The sequence below is a fragment of the Heptranchias perlo genome, chromosome 13, assembly GCF_035084215.1.
Source record: "Heptranchias perlo isolate sHepPer1 chromosome 13, sHepPer1.hap1, whole genome shotgun sequence".
In the NCBI taxonomy this organism is placed as follows: Eukaryota; Metazoa; Chordata; class Chondrichthyes; order Hexanchiformes; family Hexanchidae; genus Heptranchias; species Heptranchias perlo.
In genome coordinates, this window is record NC_090337.1 from 64,875,499 (window position 1) to 64,896,282 (window position 20,784).

At 44.6% G+C, this 20,784-nt stretch overlaps 1 protein-coding gene across 4 annotated transcripts in view; it reads left to right on the forward strand.

Moving 5' to 3' along the window:
• Window positions 1–17,279, forward strand: part of wdr33 (WD repeat domain 33) — a 102,298-nt gene extending 85,019 nt beyond the window's left edge. The window contains exons 17-23 of one of the 4 annotated variants that reach the window (XM_067995606.1): window positions 543–639; window positions 5,141–5,606; window positions 7,120–7,239; window positions 14,384–14,553; window positions 15,280–15,441; window positions 15,903–16,118; window positions 16,737–17,279. In XM_067995606.1, coding sequence (XP_067851707.1) covers window positions 543–639; window positions 5,141–5,606; window positions 7,120–7,239; window positions 14,384–14,553; window positions 15,280–15,441; window positions 15,903–16,118; window positions 16,737–16,960 — 1,455 coding nt within the window. In that variant the 3' untranslated portion in view covers window positions 16,961–17,279. The remainder of the gene's footprint in view (window positions 1–542; window positions 640–5,140; window positions 5,607–7,119; window positions 7,240–14,383; window positions 14,554–15,279; window positions 15,442–15,902; window positions 16,119–16,736) is intronic. The other 3 variants (XM_067995604.1, XM_067995603.1, XM_067995605.1) reach the window with 3 other exon arrangements.
• The last annotated feature ends 3,505 nt before the right edge of the window (window positions 17,280–20,784 follow it).

Sequence of the window (20,784 nt, forward strand, 5' to 3'; positions counted from 1 at the left end):
CATAGCTTTCAGTCTGGAATTTATCTCCCCAAAACCCACCTTTTCTACCTCTCCTTCAGTCACCTCCCCTAGCTTGTCGCCCAATTCCTACTCAATGTCTGAATCTATCTCCCTCTCCCCCTCCCACCTTCTCCACCGCCCCCCCTCCCCAAAGCATGAAGTGCCTCGGGATGCTCTGATATGACAAAGGTCCCATGTCAATTTAATTTGTTGCTGAATTGTACCTATCCTGTTAACTAACTCCCTCATGCCAGGCTCAATTATTCCTTCCATTCAGTCTCTTATATGATACAGCACTCATATTTTAAGCAAAACAGTCAAAAGGACAATTAAACTTGTGTTGAGTAACATGTTTCTTTGACAGCCATGCCAGTTGATTTAACAAAAGGTCAAGGTGCAGAATAAAATCCCAGAGAGTTTTTTCTGGTTGTGCAACATCTAACTAATTTCGGTCCAGTCTGGTTTACGAAACATGAAAGGTTTGTTTTTGAGTTGGTTTGTATCTCACGGTTGACTCATTTGTTACTTTCTTCCTACGAAAGGCTCCAAACCAAGTGCCGCCGTTGATGCTGGTACCACAGGGACCAGTTCGATTGCCTGCTTCCAATCAAGGTCCTCCAGGTCCTGGGCCAAACAAAGGTGAGAAGAGCCGCAGTGTACAAACATGGATTTATTCAACAGAAGCATAGAGGGTGGCTGTCGTCTCAAGATTATTAAAGAGGCTTGATGGTCCTGATTCATTGTTAATTGTAACTATTTTGTGCTGTAGCATTCAACTTTGCCAAGAGGGAAGAAGCACCAGTGATTCCTGCATGCAGGATACTCTCAGATCTGGTGGTAAAATTATCTATTAACAAACTTCAGTGTGTAAGACACAAATAAGAGTCCCAGCGATGAAGTGGGCATTATAAATAAGATATTATTGATCCTGCCGGAGTTTTAAATACAATCCCCGATGCATTGTGCTGTGAAAACCTCAGTGCAATCCTTTGTTCACTCTATATCAGAGTGTAAGGCTTTACTTTTAAGAGGCTGCTGATTGGCAAGCTCACTAGCTCTTTTTGTCAGTGGTTCTCAATCAACTGTTTTAGGTGGTAAGGATACCTGCCAATCATACGCATCTCAGTTAGTCATCTGTCCTTGGCCAGGCTCCATGAAAGTAAAGTGCTCCATTTCAGAAGAGACGGGAGGTAACCTGCCCAAACCAGCTGAAGCTGCAGGGGTCCCACCTCTTGTTGGCAAATAGGTAATTGGCATTGATTAATCTATAAAAGTTCACAGTCCCAACTGAAGTGCGTCCATGAAAAATTTGGAAGGCTAGGGAGAGAAGTGTTTTTTAAAAAAAAAACAAACGGAACACTCATTGATTCAAGGTTTCTCCTCTAAAGAGAGACAGTTTGTGCAGCGTATCGTAGAGTGAATGAAGCATTGTCTAAAATGACTCCATGTCCATCTTTTGTTGATTCAGTAAACTTGTTGCAAAGGTTAGCCTAGCACTTGCTCTTGAAGCAGTCACACATTCAAGTTCTAGGGTTTTCTAACACTGGACTACTTCAACTACAGCTGCAGAGAATATTGTCATTTGTGACCGTGTCGATCTCGATCACCTAAACGTATCTCATTTCAGATAATGGTTGTAGATAAGAAAATGTCTGAAGCTTCATTAATTTAACCATCTAATACAGGCAGACTATAGGCTGGATCAGAAGCTTGGATCACCTTTGATGCTAGTATAAGCGGACTGTAGGCTGGATCACCTTTCCCACACTGCACAAAAAAAAGCTCACAGTTGTCGGTGACCTTCTCGGTAAAACATCTGTGCCTTTCACTGCAAGACCTCACAGCAGTGCTGGGGATAATTCAGTAAACTAAGTGTCTACACGAGTAATTCTAGCGTACATTCACCCATTTGCCGGTTTGCAGATTAAGTCGTTCAGAGATGGGCAGGATTAATCCATTCGGAGATGTGCGTTTGGAGCCATCTTCAGCCAGAAGTGCCGAGTGGATGATCCATCTCGGCCTCCTCCCGATATCCCCACTATCACAGAAGCCAGTCTTCAGCCAATTCGATTCACTCCATGTGATATCACGAAAGGGCTGAGTGCACTGGATACAGCAAAGGCTATGGGCCCCGACAACAATCCCGGCTGTAGTGCTGAAGACTTGTGCTCCAGAACTAGCTGCGCCTCTAGCCAAGCTGTTCCAGTACAGCTACAACACTGGCATCTACCCAACAATGTGGAAAATTGCCCAGGTATGTTCTGTCCACAAAAAGCAGGACAAATCCAATCCAGTGAATTACCGCCCCAATAATCTACATTCAATCATCAGCAAAGTGAATGGAAGGTGTTGTCGACAGTGCTGTCAAGCGGCACTTACTCACCAATAACCTGCTCACCGATGCTCAGTTTGGGTTCCACCAGGACCACTCGGCTCCAGACCTCATTACAGCCTTGGTCCAAACATGGACAAAAGAGTTGAGAGTGACTGCCCTTGACATCAAGGCAGCATTTGACCGAGTGTGGCACTAAGGACCCTAGTAAAATTGAAGTCAACAGGAATCAGGGGGAAAACTCTCCAGTGGCTGGAGTCATAACTAGCACAAAGGAAGATGGCAGTGGTTGTTGGAGGCCAATCATCTCAGCCCCAGGATATTGCTGCAGGAGTTCCTCAGGGCAGTGTCCTAGGCCCAACCAACTTCAGCTGCTTCATCAGTGACCTTCCCCCCCATCATAAGGTCAGAAATGGGGATGTTCGCTGATGATTGCACAGTGTTCAGTTCCATTTGCAGCCCCTCAGATAATGAAGCAGTCCGAGCCCGCATGCAGCAAGACCTGGACAACATCCAGGTTTAGGCTGATAAGTGGCAAGTAACATTGACGCCAGACAAGTGCCCGGCAATGACCATCTCCAACTAGAGAGAGTCTAACCACCTCCCCATGACATTCAACGGCATTACCATCGCCGAATCCCCCATCATCAACATCCTGGGGGTCACCATTGACCATAAACTTCACTGGACCAGCCGTATAAATACAGTGGCTACAAGAGCAGATTAGAGGCTGGGTATTCTGCGGCGAGTGACTCACCTCCTGACTCCCCAAAGCCTTTCCACTATCTACAAGGCACGAGCCAGGAGTGTGATAGAATACGCTGCACTTGCCTGGATGAGTGCAGCTCCAACAACACTCAAGAAGCTCGACGCCATCCAGGACAAAGCAGCCCGCTTGATTGGCACCCCATCCGCCACCCTAAACGTTCACTCCCTTCACCGTCGCGCACCGTGGCTGCAGTGTGTACCGTCTACAAGATGCACTGCAGCAACTTGTCAAGGTGTCTTCGACATCACTTCCCAAACCTGTGACCTTTACCATCCAGAAGGACAAGGGCAGCAGGCACATGGGAACAACACCACCTGCACGTTCCCCTCCAAGTCACACACCATCCCGACTTGGAAATATATCGCCGTTCCTTCATCATCACTGGGTCAAAATCCTGGAACTCCCGACCTAACAGCACTGTGGGAGAACCTTCACCTCACAGACTGCAGGGGTTCAAGAAGGCGGCTCACCACCACCTTCTCAAGGACATTTAGGGATGGGCAATAAATGCTGGCCTTGCCAGTGACACCCACATCCCATGAACGAATTTTTTAAAAATCCTTTCAGAGATGTGCAGGATTTAGAGATTGACGGGTTTATGGATTAATCTACAGGGGTTTGCAGAGTTATCTTTCTTTTTGTGTCAGCTGTCAGTCAGTGTGTAGCATTCTCGCCTCTGAGTCAGTAGGTTGTGTATTCAAATCCCACTGCAGAGACTTGAACATCTAATCGAGGCTGACACTCCCTGTGTAGTACTGAGGGAGTGCTGCACCATCGGAGCTGCTGTCTTTTGGATGAGAGGTTAAACTGAGGCCCCATCTGCCCACTTGGGTGGATGCAAAAGATCCATTGGCACTATTTTGAAAAAGAGAACTGGGGAGTTCTCTTGGTGACCTGGCCAATATTTATCCCTCAACCTACCTCACTAAAACAGTTTATCTGGTAATTATCATATTGTTGTTGGTGGGAACTTGCTGTGAGTAAATTGGCTACCACGTTTTCTATATTACAAGGATGACTACACTTCAGAAGTACTTCATTGACTGTAAAGCACTTTGGGACATCCTGAGGTCATGAAAGATGCTATAGAAATAGAAGTCTTTTTTTTCCTTTAATGTTCTGTTCAGCACAGCACAGCTGTTATTCACCCATTGCTTGTCCATGTAACTGTCTATCGGAAATCTCATGACTGGGTGAAGTACATGTTGGGGAAAAAGGCACTTAATAACGTTAACACTCTTGACTTGACCATTCCATTGCTTTCCTGGCTGGCCTCCCATCTTCCATCTTCCACCTTCCATAAACTTGAGCTCATCCAAAACTCGAATCCTAACTCGCACCAAGTGCCGTTCACCCATCACCCCTGTGCTCGCTGACCTACGTTGGCTCCCGGACTGGGAATCTCAATTTTAAAATTCTCATTCTTGATTTCAAATCCCTCCATGGCCTCACCCCTCCCTATCTCTGTAACCTCCTCCAGCCCTACAACCTTCAGAGATCTTTGTGCTCCTCCAATTCTTGCCTCTTGCGCATCCCTGATTTTCATCGCTTCACCATTGGCAGCCATGCCTTCAGCTGCCTAGGCTGTAAGATCTGGAATTCCCTCCCTAAACCTCTCCGCCTCTCTACCTCTTCTCCTTTAAGGCAGTCCTTAAAACCTACCTCTTTGGCCAAGCTTTTGGTCACCTGTCCTAATACGTCCTTATGTGGCTCAGTGTCAAATTTTGTTTGAAAATCGCTCCTGTGAAATGCCTTGGGTCATTTTACCACGTTAAAGGCGCTATATAAATGCAAGTTATTATTGTTAACAACTGCTTACTGAGTGAGTCAAGTATCCGATTTCAGAGCCCTTAATACTTACTGCTGTATTAGTCTTTGGCCAGTGAATGGGTCATCATTGTTTACGTTGAACATTTGGATGGACAGTCTGTTCAGTTAAATGCCGCTGTGTATGGGCAGGGTGCCTGTCCCATTTTTGTGCTTGTGTAGTTGATCTGTTCGCATTATTTAATAGTTTCAAACAAATTTTGTCTTGACAGGTGAATCTCATGGTCCTCCAAACCATCACATGGGCCATCCACAGGAAATGAGGCGCGATCAGAGCGCAGAACGTGATCCCGAACGGGGACCTTCTTACAGAGGGTCTCAGGACTGGGGGGATCCACGGGAAAACAGAGGGTCTGCGGAGAGGCGCGGTCCACCCCATGACCGCTTTGAAGGACCGGATCAGTATCACGACGATTACCGGAAGGATGAGCGATACAGCCACCGGTCACGGGAATTTGAAAACCGCGTGGGCCCGCTACCTCATGAAGAGGGTTGGCGACGGGGACCTGGTCCTCAGCGGGATTTTCCTCCTGATCAGGAGTACAGGGACTTTGGGGAGCCTGAGCACAGGGGCCCAAGCCGGGGTCCACCCCAAGGTTGGGATGGAAGGAAACCATTAGATGAACGATTCTCAAGGGAGCCAGAAGAAGCGCGTTTTCGAGGGCGGAGGGATGACAGGTGAGAAATTCTGAGCCGTTGCTGAGGGGGATCTCTTTTACGTGAAGCCTTATTTAATCAAGAATACTTTGTCTTTTTATTCACAAATATATATTGAACTTCAGCATCGCTGTTCAGCAACTGGATTTTAAATGATATATCACCCGATTTTAGACCCATCTCATTGATTAGTATTGGTGAAACCTTCCTTCATTTAATGGGTTTTGTATTGCAAACAAACCCTAGCAGGTAGCAAGAGTATGACAACTATGTTAATAGTAGAAGGCAGGTCAAAGAACAGGTGGGTCTGTTAAAAGATAAATTGGGTAAAACTATTAATGAGAATACGGCAGATATATTAGGTGGACTCTTCCACTTGGTTTTCACAAAGGAGGACGGCAAACAAATTCCAGCCTTTGTAAATGGGGCCAAACAATCTATAACACATACAGAAGCTAGTAAAGAATGTGTTATGCAGAAACTGGCAGGTTCCTGGACCTCATGGGACACATCTGGAATACAGTACTTGAGGAATTAAAAGAAGAAATTAGTGATGCTTTGACATTTTTCAGAGCTCCAAAAATACTCCATACACAAGGAGTGGAGGATCGCCAATGTAGTTCAAGTGTTCAAAAAAGGAGTAAAGTACAAACTGGCAATTACAGCCTAACATCCATAGTGGGAAAATTGGGGCATTCTACGGGATGCTATAAAAGTATGTTTAAGGAGCACCAGTAACATCGGGAGCAGTCAGCATTGTTTTAGAAGTGATACATTGTGCCATACAAATCTCCTGGAATTCTTTGAGGAGGTGATTACACTGATGGTCTAGGATAATCCAATGAATTACTCGGGTGTAGTTTACTTAGGTTTTCAAAAGGCATTCAACAGAGATCCTTACGTGAGCCTCGTAGTGATGGTTAAATTGTCTAGATGGATTGGCTTAGCAACAGAAGACACAGGTTGGTGACAGATGGGAGATGCCTTGCTTGGGAATTGAGGGGAGTATTGAGTTAAGATCAAGCAAAAAAGGACAGGCTTGTTAGAACCATAGAAAAGATGCAGCACAGAAGGAGGCCATTCAGCCCATCGTGTCCGTGCCGGCTCGAAGAACAACCAGGTGTTCATTCTAATCCCACCTTCCAGCACCCGGTCCGTAGCCCTGCAGCTTCCAGCACTTTAGGTGCAGGTCCAGGTACTTTTTAAAAGAGTTGAGGGTCCTTGCCTCTACCACCAATTCGGGCAATGAATTCCATACACCCACCACCCTCTGGGTAAAAAAGTTGGGCCCAACAACCTGTTCCTAAAAACACTTACAGCTGAAACTGTGGGAGGTTCGTGATTGTAAAACTGCAGCCAGCTGCTATAATGCACTATCTCTTCATTTGCTCCTTTAAGCGGTGTGCAGGCGTGAAGACTGAATCTGCCGAGAACTGGCATGTTCACACTTTATTTGAGCTAATCACCACTCACGCCTCCAGTCCTCCAGATCGGTTTTAACATAAACAAATGAGTCTCAAAATTGCTTTTGTAGATTTGAACAGGGTTTCGATCAGCGTGGGAATGAATTTGAGCAGAGACATCGAGATCAGCGGCGCCCATCTCAAGGCAGGCGGGGACCAGATTTTGATTCACGTGATCAGTTTGCAGATTCGTAAGTGTTTTTTGTGTAGATTTGAAAATCAAACTTTAAATAGCAGCCAATGGTAACATCCCTGGAACCTCTCCTCCTAGAAATTGGAAACGGGCAACAATCCATCTCGCTCTGCGGCCAGCTGGACAGAGCCCAGCAGCAGATCAGGTCCACGTACAGCCGGACCCATTTATTCAAGATGATTCTGAAATGCAATGTTACAATTCGAGCTCAATCCAAACATTTTCCTAGTGCCCAACATAAAAAATCCATTGGCAAGTCCTTGCTTCCTGGGATAGCTTTCTCGAGGTGAACAATGCACCCCTTTGTTGCTACTGGATAGTATGTAGGAATTCCACTACACCTTGCATTGCTTCAGAAGAATAGCATCAGCCATGCCAGATACTTTTGGTAACAGACTAAACTGTAAACCGGTTTATTCACAGAAGCAGCAGTATAAGCAACACATTGAATCAGTTCAAATACAGTTGTGTGGAGCCAACTCACAAGGGGTTAAACAGACAAATCAGCCAGACGGGGTCTTTTGAAAACTCCTTTGCAGTCCTTAAGCTCAAAATACTTTTCAGAAAGAAATCGCAGACTTATTCCTCAGGGAGCAAACTGAATAGTCTTTTCAAGAGTTGACCACGGAGACACTCCCCACCCCACGACCAGATGTGCTGAATTTTTATATTCGTCAAACTCTGAAAACCGGGCCCAGCTTTGAAGGTCAGTCTGTGAGACAGAGATAATCTACTTGAACAGTGTCGACAATATTCATAATCTACAAGCACAGAAGCGTGACGATGCCGGCCTGTGGTCTTTGATGTCCAGTGTCTATGTTTGGGCAGTTTTCCAATTGACCCTTTACGGATCGAGACAAGAGCAGCCTCCTTGATTGGATTACAGCAATTGTATCTACTGGTAGATTAATTCGTATCAATATATTCACATATTAAGGATACTTGTCCCTTCCAGGGTTGTTGAAGCTGTGGCCTGTAGACCATATACAGTTCCTGTACCCTGACAATCCAATGCTCAAAGCCCAGGCAACTCAGTCGTATTGTATTTGTATTCCTTATTTGCCTGTTTGAATTTTGTGGGCCTGAAGGTTTGGAAAGAGTTGATCTTAGATGTGCCTCAGTGATGGATGAATTCTACATCAGAGCACCAAGATCTGTTAGTATGAGATCTTGGTGTTCTGATGTAGAATTTATCAACTACCCAGGTGTTGAGATATGTGCAGGTAAATGAGCACTTATGTGGTTCACAAGGACAAGAAGGTTGGACACCCTTGCTATATTGTTTTAATTTGAGGAAACACATTTTTTAAAAAAAGAAACCAAGGACAAAGTATTCCCTTTTTTTGTCATATTAAGCTCGCCTGCCAAGGAGGTTCCTTGTGAGTGCCGCTAACGCATCCAACGGGAGAATTGTTACTGTTTTTAACCTGATGGGAAAGCTTGTCAGTGTTTCTGTTCTGTGAACCACAATGACGTCGAATGACCAAGCTTTATCCCTGCAGTGTGATGCTACGTCGCAACAAACATTTGTTCTTGTAACACGTCGAGGTTAACCATGCTAAGGGTTTGTGTTCGGAATATACAGTCAATGTTGTGTAGTAGTACTGCTGTCATTTGGGCATTCTCCTCCAATTGCTGAATATGCCGCTTCACGTGGCAGTATAATTTATGGCTCAGGTAGACAACCAAGTGATTCCTCCCTAGAGTCATTAACCTGATTCAACACAGCATCAGTGCTGTGTCTGATACACTCACCTGGACAGTAAACTCTTGGATATAATCAGGACTCACCAGCACTACCTCTTTACAAACACATTCTCCACACTAACAGAATTGGTTTTGTTTTTTGGGTTCAATCTGTTAATGGCACAGCTACATTACTATTAATTGGCCACAAGCAGCAAGAATTGCTCGGCAACCTGGAGATTGCCTGCACCTGTTTCTTGGTGTGGGGCTAGACCATTTTATGATGGCATCCACCTTTGCTTATTCGAGTCACTGTGTCCTCCCACCCAAGCAGTGGTACAACAGTTCAGCCATTCCAAAGTTACATTTTCTGGTCTTGATTATCTGGGTTAGTACATTGGTGATGTGGGCAATGTGTTCATCCCATGTCTGGCTAAAGATAGTGATATTGCCTATGTATACCTGTGTGTATTCCTTGGCTGCTATTTGGACCACTTGCTAGAACATGATACACGCATTTTTCATCCCAAAAGACATAACCGTAAACTCCTACTGTCCTGATGGTGTGGCGAACTTAAGCGTGCCTGGATTCTGGCATTTAGGAATTCCTGCCAGTACCTTTTTGTCAGGTCAAGAGTTGTCAGATACCTAGTGCCCTCTAGCTTTCCAAGGATCTGTTGCATGCAAGGATAGAGTACACATCAGTTGCCGCCAGGTCATTTAATCCACAGAACTACCTTTCTTAGGGACCAGTAAGCAAGAGATGCCCAGGTGTTCTGAGCTGGCTGTTTTGATCCCAAATGTAACATGTAGAGTTCCCTATAGATGTAAAGCACATTTGCATGACTTGTGCCTGTATTTACCTCATGCACAAACTGTTTCGCATAGTCTGGCTTGTCTGAGAGCAGTGACTAAAAGTGTAGCAGCCTCTCAGTAGTTTCATGTTTCTGTGTAATGGATAGATGAGCTGCTCGAATAATCTCAATTAAGCAGCTTATAATGTTGCCTTCTCTGAAGCACAGTCTTGACGAGTTCTGCGATCAAAATATTTGCACATTGACATATTTATCCCTTCACAGGATTACTGTGGACCTTTTGTTTCTCTAGCTGTCTTTTAAATAAATACCTACTTTGTCTTAAGTGTGGCATTTGAAACTAACACCATAAAGGAAAGGAACAAACCATAAAGAAAAGGGACAAAGCATTCTGTCTTTGGCACACACCCATGTTCAGATAAATGAACAATTCACATACTGAGTATATATTCATTTCAATGTAAGTACTGAATTAAACAGTATTAATTCAGTACAGACACTGATGCACAATACAGTGAAGCAACTTCATACAGGGCATGCTGAGAGGTCCAGCTGCTTTGAGTAACCAGTAATGGCTTCCATCTGTACCATATTCTTTGGTGGAGCAATAACCAATGCAAAACTCCAATCTGGCTTTGTTGTTTGGCATTTGAAGTTGAGCTGCGAGAGAAAGTCGGTATTCAATGGATTAAAGCAGAGGCATTCCAAGCAGCACTGTACGCAGTGAAAGCCCAGGAACTGAAAGTATTATTAAATGGGTAACACACCATGAAGGGAACGTTTTTGACCAGAGGTTCCACAGCATGGGTGAGCCTGGATAGAAAGGAGACGGGAAGAACGGCTGAGAGAAAGTGGCAGGGAGAGGAAAATAAGCCAGAAGATGTAGTCAGGGCGACAACTAACCAACTTCTTTTCTGATCTGGAATGTGAGGCATGGGTTGGGGATCAGTTTCCAGAGGCTGTTTCTGAAGGAAACCAGACGGTTGGTAGACACTATGAACCATGTCTCGATGGAGTATGCGACTCCCTCGGGAGCCAGTGAGCACAGGAGGAGACAGGTGTTCTGCAGTGAAGAAAGAAGGAACTTGTCTTCTCATGTCATCTGGATGTCCCACAGATTACTTGAAGTGCAGTCGCTGTTGCTATGTAGTTAAACATGGCAGCCAATTTGCACACAGGTAAGTCTGTGAGATGAATGACCAGATAATTGTTTTTTGGTGATGTTGCCTGTCTATACCACTGATAATTAGTAGGAGCCCCTAAATCATCTTTTAAAGTTTTAGCATTTAGTGTAAAGTATCAGCTGTGGCTCAGTTGGTAGCACTGTCACCTCTGAGAGTAGGTCATGGGTTCAAGTCCCACTCCAGAGACTTGAGCACAAAATCTAGGCTGACACTCCCAGTGCAGTACAGAGGGAGTGCTGCATTGTTGGAAGTGCTGTCTTTCGGATGAGACGTTAAACTGAGGCCCTGTCTGCCCTCTCGGGTGGATGTAAAAGATCCCATGGCACTATTTCGAAGAAGAGCAGGGGAGTTATCCCCGGTGTCCTGGCCAATATTTATCCCCCAATCAACATCACCAGAACAGATTATCTGGTCATTATCAAATTGCTGTTTGTGGGACCTTGCTGTGCACAAATTGGCTGCCGCGTTTACTACATTACAACAGTGACTACATGTCAAAAATATTTCTTTGGCTGTGAAGTGCTTTGGGACATTCTGAGGTCGTGAAAAATGCTATATAAATACAAGTCTTTCTTTTATATGTCATCTCCTTACTTTGTCCTCCCTTTTCAAACAGATGTTACACTGACAACCCTCCAGTTCTCTGACACATCTATATCCAAGGCAGTTTGAATGAGTATGGTCAGAGCGTCTGCTATTTCTTCAGTTTCCCTCATCTGGCATGCGTGTCATCAGGACCAGATGCCTTTTCCACTTAGAGATGCACCAATTTTTTTCAGTACTACTTCCTTATCTATAGTTAATTATCTAATTGCTGCACCTCCTCCTGCACCCGTACCTTCCCACTACCACATTCTTCTGCAAATGCAGAGGCAAAGTACTCATTTAGTATTTTTTGCCATCCCTCCATAAAATAATGTGCATTTTTATCCCTAATAGGACCTATCCTTTAACTGTTCATATTTTAGAAAATTGCTATTTCCTCTCATTTTACCTGCCGGTCGGTCTCTCTTAGTGTTTCTACTAATCTTTTTTGCTTCCCCACTATATTTTCTATATTTGGCATGATTTTCTTTTGTGTTATTAGAACTAGATTTCCCTACATTACAACATTGACAACACTTCAAAAGTACTTCATTGGCTGTAAAGCGTTTTGGGACATCTTGAGGTTGTGAAAGGTGCTATATAAATGCAAGTTTGTTCTTTTTAAAAATGTTTTTTCATTTTAATTTCTCCACAGGTTCAAGGAACCCCAGCTTTTGTTACACCTCCTTCACTTCTGTTTGCCATATATATAGTCTAATTTGTATCCTAATCATCTCCTGTTTGAATGTTTCCCATTGTTTGCACATTGCCAGTTTTTCTCTACCGTTTACCTGGGGCTAATTTCCCTTTCAGTTGTGTTGCAATTAAGTTTGTCCAGTCAGTTGCTTTGATCTTTGTTCAGTTTTTGTATTGAACCTAATTTTCTTGTAATTGTCGTTTCTTAGATGTTCCCCATCCCTTACATTACCTACTTGCCCCGTTACATTCTGTTAATTCACTGGTGACTGCTGCTCTATTAATTTCTTAATTCACTGGTGTCGGCTGCCATACGAATTTTTTGATTGGCTGGTGTTCTATTATTTTATTAATTTAGTTGTTTCCCATTGTTTATTAATTTATTAATTCATTAGTATTCCATTTTGCTTTAAGTTTGGTTCTTCACTTTATTCTGTTAAGTCATTATAGTGGTAGCTGCTGTTGTAGGGTGCGCTATCATCACATTTTTTGGGATCATTGGAATGAACCTTTTCAAGACCCATAAGCTTTGACTCCCTGTGTGCAATGTCATGGCAGATTGACTAGTTTTATCCCAATAAATTTATTTACGTGACCTTTTGAGCGACTGGTATCCTGTGCTGGTGTGCAGTTTTGCTGTTACCCAGTGCGAGACTGCTAACACATCTGGCTCTCTGCCTGTGTATGGCTATTGCCTTGTGAGGGTATTTGCAACTATAATTGCAGAACTAGTGCATTATGCAAACATAGCTGCACGGGTTCGTGCTCTATATTTGGGGGTTTGTGCTATGGAGCCAGTGCCTGGCGCAGAGGGGAGCCAGTACTTTGCATGGGTGTTGAGAAAACAGCAGCGACTTTGATACCCTGCACTTTCACACAACTGACATTGTGAGCAAACGTGTGAAAGCATAGCTGTAGACCCGGTACTTAGATCTTATGCCATCTTTCACGTACTGTTATTCAGGCTCGGCTGCCTGCCATGCTCATTGGACACTTGAATATAAGACTGTTTCGTGGTTCAAAATAGGGAGACACTGACCCTCTAAGTTAATTTTCCTGTGTGCGCATTGGGTTGGTTTGGTTGTTATACAGGCTAATTAACCCCACCCCCTGATCTGTTCAACCTTTACACAATTCAAATTAATAGGCCCACATCCAAATGGAGGAACTGCAAGAGAGATGATATCCCAATAAGGATGATATCCCAAAGCGCAGCAGGAGCTTTATGGGTCATAAGACCTCTTGTCCTGCTGCATAGAGGAACTCGTTCTGTAAGGTTATTTCTGCGCACCTCTGAGTGATCTACAGTACCAAGCATCCCAATAAGATGACTGCCCTACTTTCAACCACTAAACAGTGTCCTGAAACCCTTGTTTTATATACAGAATATGATCCATTTAAACTTATAATTCAGTATCATCTTATATTTATTTTTAAAGTCTGTTATTTCAGATTGCCTTCAGGCTATTATGGTGGGCATGCTTTGGTTAACATACCCGTAGGGCAATCCTAAACCACACGACCTCATATTTTATCTGAGTTACTTTATCTCAGGAAATCATTGGTGCAGATATTTTACCTGCCATTGCAAGTATAATTTCTCTTCAGAGATGGTCATTTTGTTGATAGACCGTCGCATTCTCAGCGATCAGACCAAGGGCATATGCCAATCTAAGCAGTTGTTTTGTGATGGAACACTAGATAAACTCATCACCAAGCATCTTGGTTGGATGAGTAGTCAGTGTACCTGGTGAGGCATAACCAGCTGAGGAAGATGGAGTTCATGTTCAGTGTTTGAACAATGGACCGTAGAGCTTGGATAGCATAGGACATGTGCTGAGCATCATTTGAAACTCTTCATGCTTATATCAGATAGAGCTTGTGTGAGCAGAACATCAGTACTCATTTCTGTCCAGGATGCTGTTGTGTGTGTTTTGTGCAGCTTTAGTGGGACTGCCACAGGACTCCTGGAGCTCAGATCCAGTGATGGATCAGGCCGCATGCGATGTGAACCCCTAGAGCTCATATCAGATGGACTTATGTTTCTGAAAAGCTTCGAAACCTTAGAGCAATATGTGGTAGTCACGGTTCTTAGTGAGATGTGAAAATGTTACAGTCGATTAGATCTGTGAGACCACAAGAGCTGTGATTGAGCATCTAAATATTCTCTCTCAAGGTTCCGGCCAGTTCGAGGAGGATCTCGACATGACGGTCGTGGCCCACGAGGGAGAGATGGTTTCCTGAATATGGATGAGTTCATGGGCGACGAGGAGTTTGACCAAGCAGAGGAGAACGCAAGGGGCCGTGACCCAGGAGGAAGAGGACGGGGCCGCGGAGCAATGCGAGGTATAGCTAAACATCAATCTATCATACTTGTACCGGCAGTTTAATGGGAATGAATCGAAGCTGCATGTAAATGATAAATGTGTGGCCAATTTAAAAATAAATTAGAGACGCACTCCGCGGAGGACAAGCCCTGATGTGCAGTAAAGCACCCCCTCAAAAACACATTGACCCGTTGATGGGTGAATGTGTATACAGCCTGCCCCCTGGTGCCCCTGCTTGTTACATTTAACTGGTACTCACCTGTACTTTGTACAACTGTATAGGAACAGGAGAAGGCAATTCAGCCCCTCGAGCCTATTCCGCCATTGAATTAGATCATGGTTGATCCATATCTTAACTCCATTTACCTGCCTTGGTTCCATATCCCTTGATACCCTTGCCTAACACAAATCTATCAATCTCACTTTTGAAATTTTCGATTGACCCCGAGCCTCAACAGTTTTTTGGGGGAGAGAGTTCCAGATTTCTACTCCCCTTTGTGTGAAGACGTTTTTTCTGACATCACCCCTGAACGGCCTAGCTCTAATTTTAAGATTATGCCCCCTTGTTCTGGACTCTCCCACCAGAGGAAATAGTTTTTCTCTATCCACCCTATCAAATCCTTTAATCATCTTAAACGCCTCATGATGCTGCATGAAAACAAGAGACAAAAATTGCCAGGAAAGCTTCTAATATCGGCGAGAGTTGTTTCATTTTCGGTGTCTGATGTGTCGCATTGTTATGCAGGAGGACGAGGAGGCCTCCTTCCTCTACCTGGCCACGATGAATTCCCTCGCTTTGAAGGAGGCCGTAAGTCAGAGAAACGGCCATTGTCTCCAGGAGGTCACCGCGATGGCTGGGGAGGGCGAGGGGACCGAGGTGAAATCCATGAAGCCAGCAGAGATCAAGGTTTGTTCCGGCGTCTTTAACAGCCACAGTCAAATATTGTCTACGGAATAGTTAAACTCAACCCCGATGGTGGGGTTGTCGGGGAGAATTGTGTGTGCCTCCCTCTGTGTACATCTAGGCTGCTGTGTGCATAATTATATCCATATAGATATGAAAGTCCATGCGTTTGTGTATAGCTACATTGGAACCCACCCTCCCTTCATGAGCTGATGGTATATTTTCTGGTAATTTATGTAAAACCCAGCCACTATCATGGTCTAGGCATTTTAAGCTGCCCTAAACTAAAACATAGTCCACTTTTTTATGTCATGAATTTTTAAAAAATCTGCTCTGCCTAAAGTTTTAATGGCCCGTGGTACGTATAAATTGCGGTTCAGTGCAGAACGGATTTACGAGAGGCCTGTACTATGAAGTTTCAGTCAGTCTTCCTATCCTTCACATACTTGTCTGTGATTGGACAGGCATGCCTGGCCGCGATCACTATGCAGATGATTCTCGCCAGAACCAATCGCCTCACGATGGCCAGTCTCCAGTCAGCAGGGAGCGACCTACATCACTCCATAGCATGGATACTGCGTCACTTCCGCCACGCAAGCGGCCATGGTACGAAGGGCCAGGAACGCCTGATCAGAGGGATTTGGATGCACCTGGTCCCCCACCTGAGGATAGAGGCCAAAGTAAGTTTCTGTCTGTGTGTATCCATCCAAGACTGCACCAGCACCAAAGCAGTCACAGGGCACCTGAGTAATCAAATCCGCTTTGCGGTGGCAGACACCCTCTGCCTGTGCGCAGTTTTCTTCAGGAAGGATTTAAATGGGAACTCAGCTGTTGCCACCCTGCTATGTGGATCAGCACAACGGCCACAAGGAATAGCTATGGGAGCCATCCCGTTGCCGCATAAGACGTACAGAGCAGCGTGGCAGAACCAAGTGCCTGTAGCTTGTCCTATTTGGATCAGTGAGGCTCGAGCAGCCAGATTTGGAGGGTTTGGTCTTCACTGATGATTTTAGAAGTTCATTAGTATCTGAGCAAAGTACCCAAGCTTGGCCTCTTGAAGGGGTTAATCACTTGTTCGAGTTTCACTTGAAGCGGGACGTATTGCTATTCTCCAAGACAGGCCAGGTGCCGAATGCTGTACAGCTCCTACCAGTGTTGAGCTAGCAGCAAAGCAGAAGGTTTGTGTGAGCTGTTTTGTCGCTGATGCAAAGGGGCTTGATATAAAATACTCGGCATAGGATGCCACAGAGAGGACTAAGATTTGAAATGACCTGTTCTTTTCATGGATTGTTTTACAGGCCGAAGTGGGCCAGCCTCATCACCGCGCGTGCCCAAGTCTGGCCGTTCCAATTCACACGAGGGAGACCGTCACGATGGGTACCACCGAGATGATGGATTCAGTGGTCCTGGAGGACCACCTCCCAGGGGTGGAGCCAGAGGCGGGCCCAACTGGGGAAGGAGCGGGAAGAACTCAGGTCCAGCGTCACGTCGAGGGTCCTCCAGAGGCAGCAGAGGAAGATGAGTAGAATAGCAGCACTGAAAGAATGGATTTTACTAAAGATGCCCCAGTGACATGTACAGTATTTCAACTGGAACTTGTGCGTGTGGCCAGTGCAAGAGTCTGGCCCTGGAAGAAGCAGCGGTCGTTCCTTTTTGATTTTTGTACAGTTGGCAGCAGTGTTTGTTGTTAAACTCCAGCAGTTTTAGTGTTGTGGGCTCTGGAGCGCTGCCACACACAGCAATATGTGTCAGAGAACAGAGCAGCTCTGACTCAGTGTACAGTTTGTCTCAAGTGTCATTTTGTATGACTACACAATATAATTTGTGCAAAATTTAACAAAGACATGAAAAGTGGCCTGTTTTTATTTTGCCGTGTCTCGCACCATCCGAGGCACACGCATCACACACCTGTTGAACTGCAAGTTGGGGGAATGGCAGAATTTGACAGAGATGGAAGCAGCATGGACAGTGCAGGCATTTACTGGCGGTGCAATGAGAGTTGCGGAAAGTGCGGAGGAACATAGAAATATAGGAACAGAAGTTGGCCATTTAGCCCCTCGAGCCTGCTCCGCCATTTGATAAGATCATGGCTGATCTGTGATCTAACTCCATATACTTAGACTGTGCCCCCTACTCCTAGAATCCCCAACCAGCGGAAATAGTTTCTCTCTATCCACCCTATCTGTTCCTCTTAATATCTTATAAACTTCAATCAGATCACCCCTTAACCTTCTAAACTCTAGAGAATACAACCCCAATTTGTGTAATCTCTCCTCGTAACTTAACCCTTGAAGTCCGGGTATCATTCTAGTAAACTTACGCTGCACTCCCTCCAAGGCCAATATGTCCTTCCGAAGGTGCGGTGCCCAGAACTGCTCACAGTGCTCCAGGTGTGGTCTAACCAGGGTTTTGTACAGCTGCAGCATAACTTCTGCCCCCTTGTACTCTAGTCCTCTCGATATAAAGGCCAGCATTCCATTAGCCTTATTGATTATTTTCTGCACCTGTTCATGACACTTCAGTGATCTATGTACCTGAACCCTTAAGTCCCTTTGGACATACACTGTTTTAACTTTTTACCATTTAGAAAGTACACCTCCCCGGTAGAGATAGTGAACACTCTCCAATTATCTAGAACATCAGTTGTTTTAGTAACCATAAGAACATAAGAAATAGGAGCAGGAGTAGGCCACATGGCCCCTCAAGCCTACTCCGCCATTCAATAAGATCATGGCTGATCTTTACCTCAACTCCACTTTCCCGCACTATCCCCATATCCCTTGATTCCCTTAATGTTCAAAAATCTATTGATCTCAGTCTTGAATATACTCAACGACTGAGCATCCACATCCCTCTGGGATGGAGAACTCCACAAAGATTCACAACCCTCTGAGTGAAGAAATTTTTCCTCATCTCAGTCCTAAATTGTCGACTCCTTATCCTGAGACTCTCCAGCCAAGGGAAACAGCCTCTCTGCATCTACCCTGTCAAGCCCTCTGAACGTTTTATATGTTTCAATGAGATCACCTCTCATTCTTCTAAACTCCAGAGAATATAGGCTCATTCTATTCAGTCTCCTCATTGGATAACCCTGTGATCCCAGGAATTAATCTAGTGAACCTTCATTGCACCGCCTCTAAAGCAAGTATATCCTGCCTTAGGTAAAGAGACCAAAACTGTACACAGTACTCGAGGTGTGGTCTCACCAGAGCCCTATATAAGTGCAGCAAGACCTCCTTACTCTTATACTCCAATCCCTTTGCAATTTACACTAGCATACCATTTACCTTCCTAATTGCTTGCTGTACCTGCATGTTAACTCTGATTCGTGTACAAGGACACCCAAATCCCTCTGAACACCAACATTTCTTAGTCTCTTGCCTTTTAAAATAAAAAAAATTGCATGAATACACTTTGCTTTAAAACCCCAAAATTTAAAAGTAACTCCTTTGCCAAATCTTTTCTGTGGAAAAATGATCAGAAAATCCCAAAATATGACTAATAAAGGCTGATTAAATATCTTGGTCAGTTGAAAGAGACAGCATTCAAATGCTACAACTGAACTCTGTGAATTCTGCTTCAAAAACTGAAGTGGAGAGAGTCTGGAATAAATATGACTGTTGACCCTATTATACTTTGGGGTACTCTGCAATTTAAACTCTCCTGTACCTTGCACATCACACACAGAATCTGCATGTTGTACTTTTCAATGATGTGGAGATGCCAGTGATGGACTGGGGTGGACAAATGTAAGGAGCCTTACAACACCAGGTTATAGTCCAACAGCTTTATTTAAAATCACAAGCTTTCGGAGGCTTCCTCCTTCGTCAGGTGAGTGTGGGATTCCATGAAAGGTACCGCATATATAGTCAGAGAACAATACCTGGTGATTACAGATAATCTTTCCAACTGCCCGTTATCAAGGCAATCAAAGGAGTTGAATAGTGTTCAGACAGAGAGACATTACATACAAGACTACTGAATATACAAACGGTCAGAACCCAAAGACAGACTAGAGAGAGAGAAACATCCGAAAGGAAGAGAAAGAGAGAGAATGACCAGTTCTATTAAAAACAGATAACTTTTTTTCGCGGTTACGTGTAGCGTGACATGAACCCAAGATCCTGGTTGAGGCCGTCCTCATGGGTGTGGAACTTGGCTATCAATTTCTGCTATCTGGGATCTTGGGTTCATGTCATGCTACACGTAACCCACCAGCGAAAAAAAGTTATCTGTTTTTAATACAACTGGTCATTCTCTCTCTTTCTCTTCCTTTCGGATGTTTCTCTCTCTCTCTCTCTCTCTCTTTTGTATATTCAGTAGTCTTGTATGTAATGTCTCTCTGTCGGAACACTATTCAACTCCTTTGATTGCCTTGATAACGGGCAGTTGGAAAGATTATCTGTAATCATCAGGCATTGTTCTCTGACTATATATGCGGTACCTTTCATGGAATCCCACACTCACCTGACGAAGGAGGAAGCCTCCGAAAGCTTGTGATTTTAAATAAAGCTGTTGGACTATAACCTGGTGTTGTAAGACTCCGTATTTTTCAATGTACTCTTCCTTATCTATTGGCCAACTCTGTCTTCCATTTCCTGGCCAGGATTTTGGAGGCGTTTTGCAATCCAGGACAATAAGGGTGATGAGAAGCAGTCTGGATGGTACAGTTGATTATTGCACTCCCCTTTTCTGAGACCTGAACTTAAATTTAGCCCAGACTAGAACAAAAGGGGAAGTTAGAAGATTTATTTTCTATGCACAAGGTTATTAGACAATGGAATGCTTTACTACAAGTGATTAATGAGGCAGAGTCTCATCTGCTCCCAAAAAAAAGCCCCTCGTGCAAGTTTTTTTTTATTCGTTCATGGGATGTGGGCATCGCTGGCGAGGCCAGCATTTATTGCCCTTGAGAAGGTGGTAGTGAGCCGCCTTCTTGAACCGCTGCAGTCCGTGTGGTGAAGTTTCTCCCACAGTGCTGTTAGTAAGGGAGTTCCAGGATTTTGACCCAACGACGATGAAGGAACGGCGATATATTTCCAAGTCGGGATGGTGTGTGACTTGGAGGGGAACGTGCAGGTGGTGTTGTTCCCATGTACCTGCTGCGCTTGTCCTTCTAAGTGGTAGAGGTCGCAGGTTTGGGAGGTGCTGTCGAAGAAGCCTTGGCGAGTTGCTGCAGTACATCCTGTGGATGGTACACACTGCAGCCAGTGTGCCGGTGATGAAGGGAGTGGATGTTTAGGGTGGTGGATGGGGTACCAATCAAGTGGGCTGCTTTGTCCTGGATGGTGTCGAGCTTCTTGAGTGTTGTTGGAACTGCACTCAACCAGGCAAGCGGAGAGTATT